The sequence below is a fragment of the Trachypithecus francoisi genome, unplaced genomic scaffold (assembly GCF_009764315.1).
Source record: "Trachypithecus francoisi isolate TF-2019V2 unplaced genomic scaffold, Tfra_2.0 Lachesis_group0, whole genome shotgun sequence".
NCBI lineage: Eukaryota > Metazoa > Chordata > Mammalia > Primates > Cercopithecidae > Trachypithecus > Trachypithecus francoisi.
This window is the reverse complement of record NW_022681453.1, coordinates 67,780,543-67,803,752: the sequence shown is the minus strand read 5'-3', so window position 1 is coordinate 67,803,752 and position 23,210 is coordinate 67,780,543. Positions and strand designations below refer to the sequence as shown.

The window sequence follows — 23,210 nt, the reverse complement described above, 5'->3', positions numbered from 1 at the left end:
GCAAAGCCCCCATGTCCTAATCACCTCTTAAAAATCTCATTCTCAATACTATTGCACTGGGGATTAAGTTTCCAACACATGAATTTTGGGGGACACATTCAAACCATAGCAATAGTAATAAATTTCATTATGTAGATAAGTATGTATGTGTGATCTTCAATTCTAAACTTACTTTGTCTTCAAACTTAAATAATTAAAATAATTCCACATGAAATTAGATTTATGTGTGAAGAATGTAAAGTGATAAAAGTTATATAATTTTACAGGTAGTTTTATGAATTATGTAGCAGACAATTATTGCAACTCTAAAGATTGTTTACAAATTCAACAAAAATATTAGGATTCATAGACATAAGTTTATCCTGTTATGACAAACACATAATTACATTATTATTCCTTTATCTTTAAATTCCTTTAGTCAAATTTTTAAATTCTTACAGATGAATAGAATTTAAATTAGATTTAATTAAATCTTTTTTTTCTTTAGGAAAAAGTCAAAGAGAAGGAAGAAAATCTGAATCTTGTAAACCAATTCTTAAAGTAGAATACAAGACCTGCAAAAACAGGTATGCATTTTTACTTTAGGGAAAGAGGGATATGAAGCAGAGACAAAAAAGGCAATGATCTGTAATGTTAATATATTGTTTAAAGTTTTACATAATTGTAAATACAACTGAATCCTCCATATTAACATAACTGATTTTTTGTTGTCTCGTAGACCTATCTCTGATAATGATTATTATGAATATTGCAAATTGCAAGTGTTAATTATTTCAGGATTCTTAATGAGCATTTAGATAAGTATTATACACAATAATTTTAACAGTAAAGGACTTCTGACCATGCATACTACAAGTAGCAGGATTAAGCAGAAGCAATGTGTCCATTGATATTGCATGTGAAAGACTTAAATACATAACCAAGTCTCTGTACTTTAAGATCTTACATTCTGAAGTCAGAAGATTACAGTTTGTTGGAAAGATAAAGTTATGTACATTAATGTAATAAAAAGTACTAAATTTTAAGATGTTGAAAAATAAAAAAAAAATAGTATAATATTATTTTGTGTTTAAAGTAGCCATATCCAGCTGAGTGCCCTGCCTCACGCCTGTAATCCCAGCACTTTGGGAGGCTAAGGCGGGTGGATTACCTGAGGTTAGGAAATCGAGACCAGCTAGGGGAGCATGGCAAAAACCTGTCTCTACTGAAAATACACAAAAAAATTAGCTGGGCATGGTGGCACATGCCTGTAATCCCAGCTATTTGAGAGGCTGAGGCACAAGAATCCCTTGAACCCAGGAGGTGGAAGTTGCAGTGAGCTGAGATGGTGCCGCTACACTTCAGCCTGGGCAACAGAGCGAGACTCTGTCTCAAAAAAAAAAAAAAAGTCGCCATGTCCTATATATCAACAAGTTCCTTTTACCTGGCAATAATAATTAGTGGCAATATGCTCATTCAGAATTACCATGATAAATCTTGCCTAAACATTAAATTATTTTAATTCAAATTAAATAATCCTACTTTATATTAATAATGTGCTCATTTTATAATGTTTTCTTGGTATCATAGGTTTACTGAATGTTTGTTTATAACTGCTCTTCTAAAATTTTAATAGTACAAAATTATGGTCATTTTTAACCAGTTATTTTATCTATATATAAATATCTCTTTAGCCTACTATGCATTAACTGATAAAAATGACCACTGTTTTATACCATTATAAGTATTAGAATGTTTCAAATTTAATAATTATTAATGGAAATATGAAATATATGACATGTATTTTGCCTCTTAAAATATTACTTATAGTTTAAGCTTTGCTTGAGTCTTCAGGTTCAAAATTATTTACAACATTTGTTATATGGTATTGCACTTCAAGGATTATTAAGGTGCAGGACACTATATTAACTATTCCTAGCAGCTTGTGGTATTATTTTGTGGAGTTTTTTTTCACATATATATATAAATATATATATTTATATATAGTTTATTATACTTTAAGTTTTGGAATACATGTGTAGAACGTGCAGGTTTGTTACATAGTTATACACGTGCCATGGTGGTTTGCTGCACCCATCAACCCATCATCTACATTAGGCATTTCTCCTAATGTTATCCCTCCCCTAGCCCCCCAACCCCCAACAGGCCCTGGTGTGATGTTCCCCTCCCTATGTCCTTGTGTTCTCGTTGTTCGACTCCCAGTTATGAGTGAGAATATGCAGTGTTTGGTTTTCTGTTCCTGTGTTACTTTGCTGAGAATGATGGTTTCCAGCTTCATCCATGTTCCTGCAAAGGACATGAACTTATCTTTTTTAATGACTGCATAGTGTTCCATGGTGTATATGTGCTACATTTTCGTTATCCAGTCTATCATTGATGGGCATTTGGGTTGTTTCCAAGTCTTTGCAATTGTGAATAGTGCTGCAATAAACATACATGTGCATGTGTCTTTATAGTAGAATGATTTATAATCTTTTGGATATATACCCAGTAATGGGATTGCTGGGTCAAATGGTATTTCTGGTTCTAGATCCTTGAGGAACTGCCACAATGTCTTCCACAATGATTGAACGAATTTACACTCCCACTAACACTGTAAAAGCATTCCTATTTTTTCTACATCTTCTCCAGCATCTCTTGTTTCCTGAGTTTTTTCTTTTTTTTGAGATGGAGTCTTGCTCTGTCACCAGGCTAGAGTGCAGTGGCATGATCTCAGCTCACTGCAACCTCCGCTTCCTGGGTTCAAGCAATTCTCCTGCCCCAGCATCCCAAGTAACTGGGACTACAGGCGTGTGCCACCATGCCCAGCTAATTTTTGCATTTGCTTTAGTAGAGACAGGGTTAAAACATGTTGGCCAGGATGGTCTCCATCTCTTGACCTTGTGATCCACCCGTTCTCAGCCTCCCAAACTGCTGGGATTGCAGGAGTGAGCCAACACGCTGGCCTGTTTCCCAACTTGTTAATGATCGCCGTTCTAGCTTGCATGAGATGGTATCTCATTGTGGTTTTGATTTGCATTTCTCTAATGACCAGTGATGATGATTTGCATTTCTCTAATGACCAGTGATGATGAGCATTTTTTCATGTTTGTTGGCCGCATAAATGTCTTCTTTTGAGAAGTGTCTGTTCATATACTTCGCCCACTTTTAGATGAGGGTTTTTGTTGTTTTCTTGTAAATTTGCTTAAGTTCCTTGTAGATTGTAGATATTAGCCCTTTGTCAGATGGATAGATTGCAAAAATATTCTCCCGTTCTGTATGTTGTCTGTTCACTCTAATGATAGCTTCTTTTGCTGTAACAGAAGATCTGTACTTTAATTAGATCCCATTTGTCAATTTTGCTTTTTGTTGCCATTGTTTTTGGTGTTTTAGTCATGAAGTCTTTGCCTATGCCTATGTCCTGAATGGTATTGCCTAGGTTTTCTTCCAGGGTTTTATGGTTTTAGGTCTTAAGTTTAAGTCTTTAATCCATCCTGCATTAATTTTTGTATAAGGTGTAAGGAAGGGGTCTAGTTTCAGTTTTCTGCATATGGCTAGCCAGCTTTTCCAGCACCATTTATTAAATAGGGAAGCCTTTCCCCATTGCTTGTTTTTGTCAGGTTTGTCAAAGATCAGATGGTTGTAGATGGGTGGAGTTATTTCTGAGGCCTCAGTTCTGTTCCATTGGTCTGTATATCTGTTTTGGCACCAGAACCATGCTGTTTTCATTACTATAGCCTTGTAGTATAGTTTGAAGTCAGGTAGCATGATGCCTCCAGCTTTGCTCTTTTTGCTTAGGATTGTCTTGGCTATACAGGCTCTTTTTTGCTTCCATATTAAATTTAAAGTAGTTTTTTCTAATTCTGTGGAGAAAGTCAATGGTAGCTTGAGGGGGATAGCATTCAATTTATAAAGTACTTTGGGCAGTGTGGCCATTTTCATGATATTGATTCTTCCTATCCATGAGCATGGAATGCTTTTCCATTTGTTTGTGTCCTCTCTTATTTCCTTGAGCAGTGGTTTGTAGTTCTCCTTGAAGAGGTCCTTCACTTCCCCTGTAAGTTGTATTTCTAGGTATTTTATTCTCTTTGTAGTAATTGTGAATGTGAGTTCACTCATGATTTGACTCTCTGTTTGTCTGTTATTGGTATATAGGAATGCTTGTGATTTTTGCAAATTAATTTTGTATCCTGAGACTTTGCTGAAGTTGCTTATCAGCTTGAGATTTGGGGCTGAGACGATGGGGTTTTCTAAATACACAATCATGCCATCTGCAAACAAAGACAATTTGACTTCTTCCCTTCCTATTTGAATACACTTCTTTCTCTTGCCTGATTGCCCTGGCCAGAACTTCCAATACTATGTTGAACAGGAGTGGTAAGAGACTGCATCCTTATCTTGTGCCAGATTTCAAAGGGAATGCTTCCAGCTTTTGCCCAATGAGTATGATATTGGCTGTGGGTTTGTCAAAAATAGCTCTTATTATTTTGAAATATGTTTCATCAATACCTAGTTTATCAAGAGTTTTTAGCATGAAGGAATGTTGAATTTTATTAAAGGGCTTTTCTACATCTATTGAGATAATCATGTGGTTTTTGTCTTTGGTTCTATTTATGTGATGGATCATGTTTATTGATTTGCATATGTTGAAGCAATCTTGCATCCCAGGTATGAATCCTACTTGATCGTAGTGGATAAACTTTTTGATGTGCTTCTGTATTCGGTTTGCCAGTACTTTATTGAGGATTTTCGCATCGATGTTCATCAGGGATATTGGCCTGAAATTTTCTTTTTTTGTTGTGTCTCTGCCAGGTTTTGGTATCAGGAATACGCTGGCCTCATAAAATGTGTTACGGAGGAGTCCCTCTTTTTCTGTTGTTGGGAATAGTTTCAGGAGGAATGGTGCCAACTCCTCTTTGTACCTGTTGTAGAATTCGGCTGTAAATCCATCTGGTCCTGGGCTTTTTTGGGTTGGTAGGCTATTAATTACTGCCTCAATTTTAGAACTTATTTGTCTGTTCAGGGATTTGACTTTTTCCTGGTTTAGTCTTGGGAGGGTATATGTGTCTAGGAATTTGTCCATTTCTTCGAGGTTTTCTAGTTTATTTGCGTAGAGGTGCTTATAGTATTCTCTGAGAGTAGTTTGTATTTCTGTGGGATCAGTGATGATGTCCCCTTTATCATTTTTTATTGTGTCTATTTGATTCATCTCACTTTTCTTATTTATTAGGCTGGCTAGTTGTCCATGTATTTTGTTAATCTTTTCAAAAACCCAGCACCTGAATTCGTTGATATTTTGAAGGGTTTTTCATGTCTCTATCTCCTTCACTTCCACTGTGATCTTTGTTATTTCTTGTCTTCTGCTAGCTTTTGAATATGTTTGCTCTTGCTTCTCTAGTTCTTTTCATTGTGACATTAGGGTGTCAATTTTAGATCTTTCTTGCTTTCTCCTGTGGGTATTTAGTGCTATAAATTTCTCTCTAAACACTGCTTTAACTGTGTCCCAGAGATTTTGGTACATTGTGTCTTTGTTCTCATTGGTTTCAAAGAAATTATTTATTTCTGCCTTAATTTCATTATTTACCTAGTTGTCATTCAGGAGACAGTTGTTCAGTTTCCAAGTATTTGTACAGTTTTGAGTGAGTTTCTCCATCCTAAGTTCTAGTTTGATTGCACTGTGGTCTGAAAGTGGATTGTTTGTTATTATTTTTGTTCTTTTGCATTTCCTGGGGAATGTTTTACTTCCAATTATGTCGTCAATTTTAGAATAAGTGCATTGTGGTCCTGAGAAGAATGTATATTCTGTTGATTTGTGGTGCAGAGTTCTATAGTTGTCTATTAGGTCCACTTGGTCCAGAGTTGAGTTCAAGTCCTGAATAGCCTTGTTAATTTTCTGTCTCATTGACCTGTCTAATATCGACCGTGGAGAGTTAAAGTCTCCCACTATTATTGTGTGGAAGTCTTAAGTTTCTTTGTAGGTCTCTAAGAACTTGCTTAATGGATGTCGGTGCTCCTGTATTAGTAGGATATATATTTAGGATAGTTACTTCTTCTGGCATTGATCCCTTTACCATTATGTAATGCCCTTGTTTGCCTTTTTTGATCTTTGTTTGTTTACAGTCTGTTTTATCAGAGATTAGGATTGCAAACCCTGCTTTTTTTTTCTTTTTTGATCCCTTTACCATTATGTAATGCCCTTGTTTGCCTTTTTTGATCTTTGTTTGTTTAAAGTCTGTTTTATCAGAGATTAGGATTGCAAACTCCGCTTTTTTTTTCTTTTTTTCTTTCCATTTTCTTGGTACATTTCTCCATCCCTTTATTGTGAGACTATGTGTGTCTTTGCACATGAGATGGGTCTCCTTAATACAGCACACCGATGGGTCTTGACTCTTTATCCAATTTGCCAGTCTGTGTCTTGTAATTGGGGCAATTAGCCTGTTTACATTTAAGGTTAATATTGTTATGTGTAAATTTGATACTGTCATTATGATGCTAGCTGGTTATTTTGCCCATTAGTTGATGCAGTTTCTTCATAGTGTCTATGGTCTTTACAATACGGTATGTTTTTGCAGTGGCTAGCACCAGTTTTTTGTTTCCATATTTAGTACTTTCATCAGGAGCTCTTGTAAGGCAGGCCTTGCAGTGGCAAAATCTCTCAGCATTTGCTTGTCTGTAAAGGATTTTATTTCTCCTTTGCTTATGAAGCTTAGTTTGGCTGGATATGAAATTCTGGCTTGAAAATTATTTTCTTTATTAGTGTTGAATATTGGCCCCAACTTTCTTCTGGCTTGTAGGGTTTCTGCAGAGAGCCCTGCTGTTAGTCTGATGGGCTTCCCTTTGTGGGTAACCTGACCTTTCTCTCTGGCTGCCCTTAATATTTTTTCCTTCATTTCAACCTTGGTGAATCTGATGATTATGTGTCTTGAGTTTGCTCTTCTTGAGGAATATCTTTGTGATATTCTGTTTATTTTCCAAACTGGAATGTTTTGCTTGTCTTTCTAGGTTGGGGAAGTTCTCCTGGATAATATCCTGAAGAGTGTTTTCCAACTCTGTTCCATTCCCCCCGTCACTTTCAGGTACACCAATCAAACATAGGTTTGATCTTTTCACATAGTCCCATATTTCTTGGAGGCTTTGTTTGTTCCTTTTCATTCTTTTTTCTCTAATCTTGTCTTCATGCTTTATTTCATTAAGTTGATCTTCAATCTCTGATATCCTTTCTTTCGCTGATCAATTCGGCTATTGAGACTTGTGTATGCTTCATGTTCTGTGTTTTTCAGCTCTATTAGGTCATTTATCTTCTCTAAACTGGTTATTCTAGTTAGCAGTTCCTCTAACCTTTTTTCAAGGTTCTTAGCTTCCTTGCATTGGGTTAGAACATGTTCCTTTAGCTCAGAGGAATTTGTTATTACCCACCTTCTGAAACCTACTTCTGTCAATTTGTCAAACTCATTTTTCATCCAGTTTTGTTCCCTTGTTGGTGAGGAGTTGTGATCCTTTGGAGGAGGAAAGGCTTTCTGGTTTTTGGAATTTTCAGCCTTTTTACACTTTTTTTTCCTCATCTTCGTGGATTTATCTACCTTTGGTCTTGATGACCTTCGGATGGGGTTTTTGTGTGGACATCCTTTTTGTTGATGTTGATGCTATTCCTTTCTGTTTGTCAGTTTTCCTTCTAACAGTCAAGGCCCTTTTCTCCAGGTCTGCAGGAGTTTACTGGAGGTTCACTCCAGACCCTGTTTGCCTGGGTATCACCACGGGAGGCTGCAGAATAGCAAAGAATAATGCTGCCTGTTCCGTTCTCTGGAAGATTCATCCTAGAGGGGCGCCCACCAGATGCCAGCCAGAGCTTTTCTGTAAGAGGTGTCTGTTGACCCCTGTTGGGAGGTGTCTTCCAGTCAGGAGGCACGGGTGTCAAGGGCCCACTTGAAGAAGCTGTCTGTCCCTTAGCAGAGTTCGAGCACTGTGCTGGGAAATCTGCTCTCTTCAGAGCCAGAAGGCAGGAACATTTAAGTCGGCTGAAGCTGTGCCCACAGCCACCCCTCCCCCAGGTGTCTGTCCCAGGGAGATGGGAGTTTTAGCTATAAGCCCCTGACTGGGGCTGCTGCCTTTCTTTCAGAGATGCCCTGCCCAGAAAGGAGGAAGCTAGAGAGGCCTTCTGACTACAGCTTCTTTGTGGAGCTGCAGTGGGCTCTGTCCAGGTCGAACTTCCTGGCAGCTTTGTTGATGCTGTCAGGGCAATAAGGCCTACTCAAGCCTCAGTAATGGTGACACCCATTCCCCCACCAAGCTGGCACTTCCCAGATCGACCTCAGACTGCTGTGCTGGCAGCGAGAATTTCAAGCCGGTGGATCTTAGCTTGCTATGCTCTGTGGGATTGGGATCCTCTGAGTTAGACCACTTGCTCCCTGGCTTCAGCCCTCTTTCCCAGGGATTGAATGGTTCTGTCTTGCTGGCATTTCAGGTGCCAGCGAGGTATGAAAAGAAACTCCTTCAGCTAGCTCGGTGTCTGCCCAAATGGCTGCCCAGTTTTGTGCTTTAAACCCAGAGCCCTGATGACATTGGCACCAGAGGGAATCTCCTTGTCTTCAGGTTGTGAAGACCATGGGAAAAGCGTAGTATCTATAGGGCCAGAATGCACTGTCCTCACAGCACAGTCTCTCACAGTTTCCCTTGGCTGCCAGGGGGAGTTCCTCAACCCCTGCGCTTCCCAGGTGAGGTGATGCCCCACCCTGTTTCTGCTCACCCTCCATGGTCTGCACTCACTGTCTAATCATTCCCAGTTAGATGAGCTAGGTACCTCCTTTGGAAATGCAGAAATCACTCACCTTCTGCGTTGATCTCACTGGGAGCTGCAGACCGGAGTTGTTCCTATTTGGCCATCTCGCTAGCCCAGATTCTGCTTTACTTTTATATATTTTAAAAAATCTTTTATATATTTTTAAAAAATCTTTTCTCTTTCCTTCAGTTTTGGGCTACGAGGATTTCTTATTGTGTTATCTACTAGTATCCAAACTTTTGATTTTCTTTAGACTAAGAAACTTGAAAGCCAAACTTGTAAAATGAGAGCAAATAGATTCATATAAAAGCCTGAGAAGTTCTTCCATGACAAAGTTTATATGCATGGACTTTATGACATCTATGTTATTGCTCAGAAGTCTTTTAAAATATGTATTTCTGTTGGACTCTCAACAGTATTCAGTTTAATTCAGTTAAAACAACATTTAATAGTTATTACTACAGTTTAGTAGTTATTAGTATATAATATATAGTATAATATATTTTTATATTTAATATATTTATATAATTTAAATTATTTATATAAATATAAATTTAAAATATTTAATATATTATATAATTTAAATTATTATATAAATATAAATTTAAAATATTTAATATATTTATAATAATATACTACATATTTATACTATATATATATATTTATGCTATATATAGTATAAATTTTACAATATAGTATATTCTATACTACAGAGTATACTATATAGTATATTCTATATACAGAGTATACTATATAGTATATTATATGATATGCTATATAATATATAGTACTATATATAGTATAATTTAGTAGTTATTACTATATACCATGTACTATACGATTTGTTTGATGTTCTGAAATAAGATTACTGCTTGCTTTTGAATTTGTTATGTTCTAGCAGTAGAGGCAAGGACATAAACTAGTGGTTTCTATACAACATAGAAGTTACTTTTGTAGAGATATGCTATGAGAGCACAGAAAAAGAGCACCTAACCCAGCCTTGAGGGGAGTAGGGAGGAGAACCATGAAGAGAGAAATCAGGAAAATTCTTTGGCAAGGAGATGCCTGAGATGGGACTTTAAGGATGGTCAGATGTTGCCAAGCAAAGGGAGGAAGAGACAAAAGTGAAGAAAACATATTTTTAGAAATCAAAAACTCAAGTTAAGGCAGTGTAAAATAATTAAAATCATTGGCTTTGAAGTAAGACAGTTGTGTGACCTTGAAAGGTTTAATTCTTTTAAAGTTTAGTTTCCTTATCAACAATACCTATCTCACTATGATATTCATGAGAATTAAATGAAATAATGGATACAGCCTGTAATGTCCTCAGTTTGATGAAGACACATAGTGGGTTTCTTAATAGATATGTTACTATTATTGTTGTCATCATTATTTCATATTGTTAAAATTTTTCAAGTATTCTTAGTTTTTTGCTAGTCAATAATACAACTATGTGTAAATTAATTCTTCATAATTGTAATGTGAAATAATCATATTATTGATCATAATTACTGTCATCCCACCTACTTGTGTATATTAGTACATTGCTTCTATTTTTTGTGATTACTACTTTATTACCTCTGGAGCTTAGCACACAAGGAGGTTAAAAAACAGAGGGGCAGTGAAGTTAAGAATACTAAAATTTATTGTCACAGCAAAATGGGCCACAGTTAGGAAGTAGAATTATATAGCCATATCCCTGCTCCACCTATTATACAGCAGAAACTGTACAGTTAAAAGTCAAGATGGCTGTCATAGAAACAGGAACCTTAGGAAGAGCGCCACCATATGAGCTGCAGCCATAGGGTCTCTTACTGGACTGCATAGGTAGCACATGTAAGGGATATGTTTTCTTCTTAGTTTTATGTCAGACCAGCCAATCACAGACTTGCTTTACATTTCCAGGGATAAACAGCTATGTATATGGGAATCATTTATCCCCAGTCACCAATTTGCTTACTGACACTCCAACTGAGATGGCCTCTAGGATTAATAATTTTATCCTCTTCAAGATAGGAATATTGATGTATATACTGACTACCACTAGAATTATTATGTTCTCTTAAGCTAAAGAAAATTATTTTCTCTGATGGCAAGTGATGATGAGCATTTTTTCATGTGTCTGTTGGCTGTATGAATGTCTTCTTTTGAGAAGTGTCTGTTCATATTCTTTGCCCACTTTTTGATGGGGTTGTTTGTTTTTTTCTTGTAAATTTGATTGGGTTCTTTATAGGTTCTGGATATTAGCCCTTTGTCAGATGAGTAGATTGCAAAAATTTTCTCCCATTCTGTAGGTTGCCTGTTCACTCTGATGGTAGTTTCTTTTGCTGTGCAAAAGCTCTTTAGTTTAATTAGATCCCATTTGTCAATTTTGGCTTTTGTTGTCGTTGCTTTTGGTGTTTTAGACATGAAGTCCTTGCCCATGCCTATGTCCTGAATGATATTACCCAGGTTTTCTTCTAGGGTTTTTATGGTTTTAGGTCTAACATTTAAGTCTCTAATCAATCCATCTTGAATTAATTTTTGTATAAGGAGTAAGGAAGGGATCCAGTTTCAGCTTTCTACTTATGGCTAGCCAATTTTCCCAGCACCATTTATTAAATAGGGAATCCTTTCCCCATTGCTTGTTTTTGTCAGGTTTGTCAAAGATCAGATGGCTGTAGATGTGTGGTATTATTTCTGAGGACTCTGTTCTGTTCCATTGGTCTGTATCTCTATTTTGGTACCAGTACCATGCTGTTTTGGTTACTGTAGCCTTGTAGTATAGTTTGAAGTCAGGTAGCGTGATGCCTCCAGCTTTTTTCTTTTGGCTTAGGATTGTCTTGGCAATGCGGGCTCTTTTTTGGTTCCATATGAACTTTAAAGCAGTTTTTTCCAATTCTGTGAAGAAAGTCATTGGTAGCTTAATGGGGATGACATTGAATCTATAAATTACCTTGGGCAGTATGACCATTTTCACAATATTGATTCTTCCTATCCATGAGCATGGTATGTTCTTCTATTTGTTTGTGTCCTCTTTTATTTCACTGAGCAGTGGTTTGTAGTTCTCCTTGAAGAGGTCCTTTACATCCCTTGTAAGTTGGATTCCTAGGTATTTTATTATCTTTGAAGCTATTGTGAATGGGAGTTCATTCATGATTTGACTCTCTGTTTGTCTGTTACTGGTGTATAAGAATGCTTGTGATTTTTGCACATTAATTTTGTATCCTGAGACTTTGCTGAAGTTGCTTATCAGCTTAAGGAGATTTGGGGCTAAGGTGATTGGGTTTTCTAAATATGCAATCATGTCATCTGCAAACAGGGACAATTTGACTTCTTCTTTTCCTAACTGAATACCCTTTATTTCTTTCTCTTGCCTGATTGCCCTAGCCAGAACTTCCAACATTATGTTGAATAGGAGTAGTGAGAGAGGACATCCCTGTCTTGTGCCAGTTTTCAAAGGGAATGCTTCAGGAAACAACAGGTGCTGGAGAGGATGTGGAGAAATAGGAACACTTTTACACTGTTGGTGGGAGTGTAAACTACTTCAACCATTGTGGAAAACAGTGTGGCGATTCCTCAAGGATCTAGAACTAGAAATACCATTTGACTCAGCCATCCCATTACTGGGGATATACCCAAAGGATTGTAAGTCATGCTACTATAAAGACACATGCACACGTATGTTTATTGTGGCACTATTCACAATAGCAAAGACTTGGAATCAACCCAAATGTCCATCAGTGACAGACTGGATTAAGAAAATGTGGCACCTATACACCATGGAATACTATGCAGCCATAAAAAAGGATGAGTTCATGTCCTTTGTAGGGACATGAATGCAGCTGGAAACCATCATTCTCAGCAAACTATCACAAAAACAGAAAACCAAATACCACATGTTCTCACTCATAGATGGGAATTGAACAATGAGATCACTTGGACACAGGAAGGGGAACATCACACACCAGGTCCTATTGTGGGGAGGAGGGGGGGAAGGATAGCATTAGAAGATATACCTAATGTAAATGATGAGTTAATGGATGCAGCACACCAACATGGCACATGTATACATATGTAACAAACCTGTACGTTGTGCACATGTACCCTAGAACTTAAAGTATAATAAAAAAAAAAAAAAGAAAAATATTTTCTGCTAGTCTTTTAATCTGTTCCTATTATGGCAGGAGCTTTATGTATAATTAAGTTCTCCAAGCCTCAATATACCCATCTGTTAAATGGAGATAATAATAATAGTTATCTCATTTGGATGTGATAAGGATTAAATAAAATAATGCATGTAAAATTCTGCATGTGATGCCTAGAATATCATAAATACTCAATATATGTTAGCATTTACTATTTATTATATTATGTTACATAACTTGTTTAATCTTGTTGCCTTCATTGGAGCAAACTTTTAATGCTGTTTTCTTTATGTATTTTACAGATTATACATACAGTAAAATTAACTATTTTTCTCTTGGCATACAGTTTCATGTTTTTAAACACACGTATAGTTTTCTAAAACTATCACCACAATAAGAATAAAGAATATTTCCATCATTTCCCACAACTCCCATTCTGTTCCTTTATAGTCACTCCTCTCCCCAACTCCTAACCCTTGGCAACCACTGATCTGTTCTGCATCACTATAGTTTTGCCTTTTGGAGACTGTTATATATATGCGGTTATATATTATGTAAGTTTTTAAGCCTAGCTTCTTTCACTCAGCAGAATGCCTTTGAGATTCATACATGTTATGTATCCATAATTTGTTATTTTTTTATTAATGCTTTCTTTAAGTATGAGGACATTTCAAGTATATGGTCATATATTTGTTTTATAAGAATCCATCTGATAGGTATTCCTTAATAGAATCTTTGTATTAAATAACACCTGACACAGTTTAGTGTGCTACAACATGTAGTGTGGTACAACATTATCAAACAACTGTGTTCCTTTAATTACTAATGATATTCATGGAATAAAAGGGACCTGAAATTTAATAAATGCAAGAAATTCTGAATTCTATAAAAGTAAATTGGATTGCTTGCCATATGATTTCTCATAATTTTTAACATATGATATGAAATGCAAAATTCCTGAAAGAAGGTATGGTTTTGCAAGTGCTTATCAAATTATCAAATTTAATTTTTTTCTGCTGAACAACTACCACGTTGTATTCCGCAGTTTGGGAAACATTAAATGAAAAATGAAAAATGTGGGCTTTTGAGTCTGGGTTTGAATCCTTGTCCTGGTACTCACTAGCTGCTTGACCCTGGACAAGTTTAATCTGCATTAATCCCAGATTCTTCATGTATAAAATGGGACTAATAGTACTTTCTTTATCAAGGTTGTCGTGAGGATTACACAAAATTTACTTTATATGTACACATAGCACAATATATGCCACATGATAAGCACTCAGTAAATGGTAGCTATTTATTACTAGAGGCAATATATAGGAGTGTTTAGAATCACAGGCTTTGAAGTCTGGTAGATCTCAATTTTCTTTTGGTTGTTTCTTCTTAGCTGTTATTTAACCTTATTAATAAAGTGAGGACATTGCTTATGAGGATTTAATATGATAATTAAATATTTAGTACGGTTAACAATGAGTGGTTCCCTGAGCACTTTCTTGAGGAAGTAACTTTTTATGTAATCACTCAGTAGTTTATAGAGAAATGCATAAATATTAACAATTAACTTCGGACCCAGAGTATTCTGATGCAGAGTCATAATTACAGCAGAAGAGATTTTACTTCCTTTCAATATTGGAGAGGACATATTTCCAATGTATATACAAAAAAGCAAGGGAAGTAAATTGCTCCTTATCCTATGTTTGGATTAGTATTAGGGAATGAGAGTAAATTCACCTACTTTTACACAGGAAAAATATAGATACTTATGGCCTTTATTAATGTTAATAGTAGATAGTTAAGCTTAAAATTTATGAAAAGATACTACATTCTCTTAAGTCATGGCCTTTTTATTTGCAAAACAAAGCAACAAACAAAGGTAACCCCTCCAAACTATTTCATAAATGACTGTATTAGAAATGCTTTTTAAATCTGGATAAATCTTATTAATAATATAAATATACATTTTATAGAAATAACAAATGTGCTTTTTAATGGCATCATTAGTAGGTTGGTCATTTACCATATCAAATCACTGGTGCAAGACTAGTACTCAAATCAACTGAAGTAAAATAAGTTAGAGTATTTTTGTTTATTTTGCTTATAACTCAAATATTTATGTCAGAATATTAAGATAGAATTATAAACAGAAAATAGTACATTCATTTTATATGTAGGTTTGTTTAGAAACTTTCTTAAAAAGCCCCCCTTTTTGGTTATGTAGCCAGCATAAGATTAGTAAATGTCCCACTGATAATGTTTGGTGCCTCACACAGTACAAAATAGAAGAGAAAAGGAAATCTTATAGAGCAATTTCTAGAAACAAGTAGATCCTTCAGCTTAGCAAATGGGATGTAAGTGAATTATGTAGATGAGCCTTATGTTCTCAAATAATTCGATACAATAAAAGCCTCTAGTTCTTTAAAAAAATTAGAAAAGAATATTTTCAATTTGGTATTTACTTCTGACTTCTTGAAAATACTTCCTGCTAACACACTTTTTCTTTTGTACACATACACTAGAGATATGTAAGTATTGATCCGAGAAATGAAAAATGAAAAACTGTGAAAAGATTTCATAATTTTCAGATAGCTATAATGTTTTAGAGGCATCTTAACCCCACTCTGCTATCTAATGGTATCTTATAAAGCAACAGACCAAAAACCTTGTTTAAAGTTAGTTGAGCAAGATATATAGAGGATATATAGATATATAGACTGGCCACAAGTAAAATAGAAAAGGCAATTTATCTTTGATTAGCTATTCTTCTCTTACATATTACCTTTCTCCATCTTTTTATCTTTACTCTTTTTTCACAGAAACTCCATTATCTAGAATTTTTATTTTACCCTCTGCCATTTTGAGCTTTCCACTGTCAAATTTCATTTTATATTAAAATTTGTCTCTTTTCTCTTGTAGAAATTTTAGGCCCGACACACCAGCTAGTTAATCTGATATTCTAACATAGACTAATATTCCAATGACAGTGATTTAGAGTTTGAGAACCAACTAATGTATGTGAAGATGTCCTTTTGAGAGTCAGTGAGCACATCTACCTCTCTCCAAGCTCACTGCCTTTCCCCAAACCTACCCCAACATCTTTAGACTGATCCATTAGTAAATTTAATAGTGAGAATGTACATCTAGAAAATGGGAAATGGTAGAATAGTAGGTTATTGAATGAGAAATTTTGAGCCAGGCAAGTTTTTTGCTGTCATATTATATGGTATACAACAAAACCTGTTCTTTATAGGTTTAGTCCTGTGACTTTGTGTCATTTTAAATGACTTCTGAGTCTCATTAATGTTTTTTTCCTATGTAGCGAACCATTCATAATATTCTCTGGTGGGCTGTCCTATGACAAAGCTTGTAGAAGACCAAGTTTAACCATCATGCATGGAAAAGCAATTACAGTACTTGAAATGGATCATCCTATTGTTGAATTTCTAACTTTATGTGAAACGCCCTATCCAAATGGTAAGTAACTAAAATGAAACTATTAATGTTGAAAATCATTTTTGAAATGACAAGTTTCTAACAAAATTAAGGTTAAATATTTTCAGTTTTGGCAGTGGATGTCTACTGTGGTATAATGCTGTGAGCTACAGGTGCTGGAACAGGTTCTGCAATTGCACCTACTTGACAAACTGGAAATAACACAGATGTAGTACAGCAATCCTGGCATTTCAGGTTCTAATATCAGGTAAGTGCTTTAAACTTTGATTAGATGGTGGAAGCTGAGCTGGGAGGGTCTGATAAGGGTCCAGGGTGAAATCACTTGGGGAAGCTGAGGTCTCTTAATAGCCTCTCTCAGACCAGCTCCATCAATTCCATCCCAAAGCCAATCAAAGTTAAAGCACTTACCTGATATCAGTAATCTGTAACTGTGGTGGTGCTGCATCTGTTTCACATTTGGCTTTGCTTCAGATGCAACTGCAGCACCTCTGGTTACTCTAGGATTGCGGATGTGTGGATAATGACTTTTTAAAATTTTGAGAATAGTCAGAAGGGCCTTTGGGAGGAGAAATGCTTATATATTTTTATTATCCTGAATATAAAGACTTTTTGTAAACACAACAACTAGTTATGTTGTTATGCAATCTGTATAATGAAATCTAATGATGATGAAATATTTTAATAATGTGGCCAGGTGCGGTGGTTCATGCCTGTAATCCCAACACTTTGAGAGGCCAAGGCAGGCAGATCGTTTGAGTTCAAGAGTTCGAGACCAGCCTGGGCAACATGATGAGATTCCATCTCAAATAAATAAATAAATAAATACATAAATAAATAAACCTAAAAAGTGAGAAAAGTGAAAACATAAAAAAGGAAATATGCATCATGTTACAACAACATAGTATGTGTATATACATTACTATGTTTTTAATAGGGAATATGCAGATATAAGGGAAAGAGTACTGGATTTGAGGACAAAATATGTGAGGTTATGATTTAGCTCTGCCACTTACTAGCTAGGTGACCTTGGGCAAGTCACTTTACATTTATGAGTTTTATTTATCATTTGTAGAAAGAGAATAGTAACATGGTCTCCACATGACTACTGGAAGGTTAAGTGAGCATACTTCTTAAATATAAAAATATGTATGTTGTGAGTTCCATTATTATATGTATTAACTTACTTTAAATTATTTAGTTTCACATTTAAAAGATGGGATAAATTGATATTAAATAATAGTGTAGCACTTTATTTCCAAAGTTACTAGGGACAATTTACTTATGTTTTTAATTGTCAAATAATTATTGAATCATTCTATGGCCCCAGTACTACAAGAACTTGTTGAGCATACAGATAAAGTATTAAACTAATCTCTGATGTCAGATTGCAAAAAATCTGGTCAGATGAGTGAGATTATTGTGACTTCTTTTTTTTTTTTTTTTTTTTTTTGAGACCGAGTCTCGCTCTGTCACCCAGGCTGGACTGCAGTGGCTGGATCTCAGCTCACTGCAAGCTCTGCCTCCCGGGTTTTTTACGCCATTCTCCTGCCTCAGCCTCCCGAGTAGCTGGGACTACAGGCGGCCGCCACCTCGCCCGGCTAGTTTTTTGTATTTTTTAGTAGAGACGGGGTTTCACCATGTTAGCCAGGATGGTCTCGATCTCCTGACCTTGTGATCCGCCCGTCTCGGCCTCCCAAAGTGCTGGGATTACAGGCTTGAGCCACCGCGCCCGGCCCTTGTTAAGTTTAAGTAATGAAAGACCTTAATTAAGTGCTGAGTTGTATGGTTCAGAGTATAAATAATGTATTAATTTTTAAGCTAAACAGTTATGGTTTCATGCATAGTAATAGTGTTTGGAAAGAGAGAAAGGTAAGTCTGATTATGAGACAGGAGAGTTGTTTAGAGAACAGAAGAAGAGAGAAACTGTCTTGTAATATTTATGAATCATCAGAATATGAGTGTTCTTTGGAGTTACAAAAATGAATGATGAAAGAATGTATAAAGAACAGAGGACCAACAGCTGAGCTTAGGAAAATGCCTCCTATGAAAAGCCTTGAGAAAGAAGATGTGTGAGCAATAGAAATTGAGAATGTGTGGTCTGTGCGTATATAAATGTCTGCACGTTGGTAGAGATGTTAGGACAATTTCTAATAATGTTCAATAAAGTATAAATGCAATGTAACCATTCCTATTCACTTTCAAAGCATATATAAAAACCTTTGTTTTTTAGGAAAGTGGTAATGAGGATGGACCTTTTCACTTGTCACAAGCTAGGAGATGTACTTTAACTCTATTGACAGTGCCAGAAAGGTTTCTGACCATATATCCATCTCAAGCAGAACCTAATCCAAACCAGGACCCCAGAAACCTTCCTAATCTAGCTCCTTCATTAGAGGATTATTCTCCAAATAAATCGCATCCTTGAGTACATCCCCAGCTGTAATGTCTGGGATTATCATTGGTGTTGGATTGTGCCCCAGGACTCTTGGGGCACAATTGGTAGCTCTTGGAGAGGAGGGTCAGTAGTGTTAATGAGGCCAACTTGAGAGATGAGAATTAGGGTAAAAGCCAGTTCTGAGGTCAGATCTCCTTGTGAGGATAACTCTAATATTATTTCCCCCTTTCTGGGAGAAGGAAATACGGACCTGGCAGATTTGTACAAAATCCTTTCCCAGGAGGTGTACAAGGGCCAATGGGACAAGCAGAAATGACTGCCAATGAGGAGTCCTAGCTGGAAGGGGATCAGTAAAGATTAGAGACTACCACAAATGTGTTGGCTACCCTGACCATCTGGATGAATTTAGAACTCTACGAAGGAACACTGAAAGCATGCCAGGGTTAAGGAGGACTAAAGAAAGGGCCTTGGGCCATTGCAGGCTAAATGGCACACCACAGTTCTTTGCCAGTTGGGCTTTTATTATTCCCTTCATCTGTTTCACCAGTCCAGAGGACTAGAAGTTGTAAGCACAATTGAGATGTTGATAAATAGGCCAAATTATACAAATGTTTTAAATAATTTGCTCTGCAACATGAGTTCCTTGTGCATTATGAAGCCCTTAAGAGACTTCTCATGTTGGTATAAATTTTCCAACAGGTCCTGAACTACTGCCATGGCTGTGGCCTGTTGACAATAGAAGGCTTCAATACAATGCTAAAACATGCAAACTGTAACTAGTACATACCAATATCCTTGAGAGATGGGGAGCTGAAAAAAATATTGTTGCCGTGCCTCAAAGGGACTTTTTGGTAATGTGAAGTGGTCCATGAAGGCATGAAATGGTTTTCCAATATGGTATTGTGGACATATTACACACAGACACTAAGGTTGTGAGCTATCCCAAGGCATGCTTGCTGTCTGTGTAAGTAATTGGCCATTTTACCTTTGGCTAAAAGACATGTCTAGTAAGAGCATGCAGTTCTGCCTGTTGGACAAACCTGACATCAGGAAAGATAAGTAAAGTGGCAGAATTAAGCAAGTTATATTGGGTCATGGTAAGGGGAAGTGAGGACAGAAAAAGAATTGCATAGTTTGCTAGGCTTCTTGTGACGTGAATTGAGGAGAGCCCCATTAGAGTGTGGAACACAGATAGTGAGGGGGGCCCCGTTGCTATTTTCATTGTGGCTTTTACAAAAGAAGAGACAACATCAACTTCTTTGAGACAAGGAGACTATAGTATCCTATGGGTCCAGTTTGTGTTCAATTCTGATATTTTAATTCATCTAGTTAGTTAGATTTTAAAAGGGGAAATACCCTGAATGTCCCCAGAGCATCCCTAGTCTGGACTGGGGAAAGAGGACTAGGGGACTCCATCAGGATTTAGTTATAACCAAATATTAGAGGATCTTACAAGAATTCAGAATCTAGTCCAGTCCATAGCCAAATAACAAGGACTTGAGGGCAATGCGCAATGTTAGAATCTAGTAACAGATACACTTTTGCTTTCCTTAGAAGCATAACTTTTCCTCTCCACATTGATCATATAAGAAATCTCAGATATTAGAACCTCTTGAAGCTAGATGGCCAGACCAAGTCGGGCGTTAGATTTTACTTATAGTCTTAAGGTTCTTGGGCCTACCAGAAAGTGACAGTTTCTACATACTCACTGTAAAGCTAGGAACTCTTGAAGACAGGCATTTTAGGCACATTCTTATGTATAACATTTCAGTCTATACCTTGGTAATATAACCAATGTTCCCATTGTATCCTGTTTTCAAGAGAGATAAGATTGTCATTTAACTTACATAAATAAAAATAAGAATACTTATTTATAGCTTCTGAATTTTAAGGAATCAAGTAGGGAGAAAAAACAAATGCTTCCACCTTTGTTCAACAGAGGATACTTTACCAAAATATTGCAAACTATAGATAGCTTATGTCAGAAAATTTCCTTGAATTTGGAAAATAAAACATTTAAGCAACAAAAACATTATCCTTATCAATTACTTAATTTCATTTAAATAATTTTGTTTGGTTGGCCAGGTGCAGTGGCTCACACCTGTAATCCCAGCACTTTGGGAGGCTGTGTGGTAGGATAGCTTGAGGTCAGGATTTCAAGACCAGCCTGCACAACATAGCAAAACCTGTCTCCACTAAAAGGCAAAAAAATTATCTGGGTGTAGTCATACATGTCTGTAGTCTTAGCTACTCCAGAGGCTGAGGTAGGAGGATCAAGCTTGAGCCCAGGAGATGGAAACTGCAGCGACCTATGATTGCATCACTGTACTGTAGCCTGGGGAACAGAGTAAGGCTATGTTTCAAAAATTTTTTTTTTCTTTATTTTGATTAGCAATTTTGGACTATAGCCCATTGCAAGTACTTCTAGAGAAGAATTTAAAACAATTGCTGTGGATGACAAAAAGCCAGAAAAATCATAGCCAAAGATAGGATGAGAATTTTCAATTGACAAGGCAATTTAGATATTTTGGTGGCACACAATCATTTAACATAATAATCATTATTATGACACATATCTTGGCATATCAGACTTTTAAGAATCCTATACAATTTCACACATTTTAATAACCACACAAATATAACTTAAGGGAAGTTAAACACCATTCCTTATTTGACAGCACTTCCTGTATTATTTACCTAATAAACCTAATCGTTTAATATCTGTACAAGATGAGAGACAAACCCTTTGAGGCTCTTCAGGGGGGCCTATGTGGAAGATTGTAAAATTAATTTTAGGCCAAAAGGCTTAATTTAAGATTTGGGCCCTGGAGAGACCTGCTAAAGATGTCAAAAAGTTCAAAAACTACTTTCTTTAATAGAATGGTAGTTCACTGCTAAATAATAGTTACTTATTCAGTCAAAGAAAGAATAAAAATCAGAAGACTTCAAAAGCAATACAGAAAGTTACATGGATGTAAAAACCTTAACCCTTGTAAAGCTCAGTTTTCTGAAGTAGTCAAAACCCAACAAGGACAGAATCTGTGTTTCCTAGGCTCAAATATTCCTTGAGCAGAGAATATATGGTTCTTAGCAAGAGCATATGAAGTTCTGGTTACATAAAATAATTCAGACATATAAAGAAAAGCCAAGAGTTACTCAATCAAGTTATACTGAGTAAACATTGCTTTTCTGGACTTTCAGGATAAAAGTAAAACCAGAGAAACTAGGTAGTTCTCAGGAAGAGTTACGACAGAAATAGAAACGTGTTCGTAAATCAGAGGATGGTTGTTAAACACATTTCAAATCAAAACCTCTTGCAATCTTACTAAAAGCAATGAATATTTAAGAAATCTTTGTTGACTGAGTGCAGTGGCTCTCACACCTGTAATCCCAGCACTTTGGGAGGCCAAGACGGGAGGATCAAGAGGTCAGGAGATTAAGACCATCCTGGCTAACACGGTGAAACCCCGTCTCTACTAAAAAATACAAAAAACTAGCCAGGTGAGGTTACGGGCACCTGTAGTCCCAGCTACTCGGGAGGCTGAGGCAGGAGAATGGCGTAAACCCGGGAGGCGGAGCTTGTAGTGAGCTGAGATCCAGCCACTGCACTCCAGCCTGGGCGACAGAGTGAGACTCCGTCTCAAAAAAAAAAAAAAAGAAAGGAAAAAGAAAAGAAAAGAAACCTTTGTTGTTTTAACATAGGGGACCAAATTTTTAAACTTTGTATCGGTGTATTTTAACATCAAAGTTTATTCTTTAGAAAGACTGTCACAAATAATTTCTTTTAATTATAGCCAGCTTAATCACACCCAGAATTTCCTTCATAAGTTCCCATTCATGAACCTTATCATGATTTACTCAGACCATCTATGGATTACTGAGACACTCTGCCTCACTCTATATGTCCTCTTTCGTCTTAAGTAAGCAATCATGTCACTCTAGGAAAAAGATTTACCATGCAAGACTTTCTCATACAAAATTATTCTCTTATCTTTACATCTATAACTTCTCTTACATCTCTTTCTCTCTCTCTTCTTTACAGTTCCTTTCTGTCTTGTTTCTATTTCCTTCCTAAATCCACATTTTGACACTCCCTTTAAATAACCTTTGACTTAGAAAAAAATATTTTTCTCAATAAAAGACATTTTTTTCCTCTTATAATTTTTTTCTCTTGTTAAACACACCTGACTTTGGTATACTTTATATACAGAATTATATATCAACTGGAATTTTTAGCTTCTAGTAACCTTAAATTTTATTAAAAACATAGGAAGTACAAAATCTTAAATTGCCTGTTACATATCATTATTTAATAGATAAGAACCATTTCATTTTTAATATTTTTCAATTTTTTGTGTTTGTTTTAGAGACAGGGTCTGGCTTTTTTGCCCAGGCTCGAGTGCAGTGGCATGATCATGGCTCACTGCAGCCTCAAACTGTTGGGCTCAAGCAATCCCCTCACCTCAGCCTCCCAAGTAGCTGA

At 36.3% G+C, this 23,210-nt stretch overlaps 1 protein-coding gene across 4 annotated transcripts in view; it reads left to right on the top strand.

The window, feature by feature from the left end:
* Positions 1–23,210, top strand: part of STXBP5L (syntaxin binding protein 5 like) — a 475,147-nt gene that overhangs the window by 274,634 nt on the left and 177,303 nt on the right. For all 4 annotated transcript variants that reach the window (XM_033211089.1, XM_033211087.1, XM_033211090.1 and 1 more), the window contains exons 10-11: positions 488–566; positions 16,199–16,353. In XM_033211089.1, coding sequence (XP_033066980.1) covers positions 488–566; positions 16,199–16,353 — 234 coding nt within the window. The remainder of the gene's footprint in view (positions 1–487; positions 567–16,198; positions 16,354–23,210) is intronic.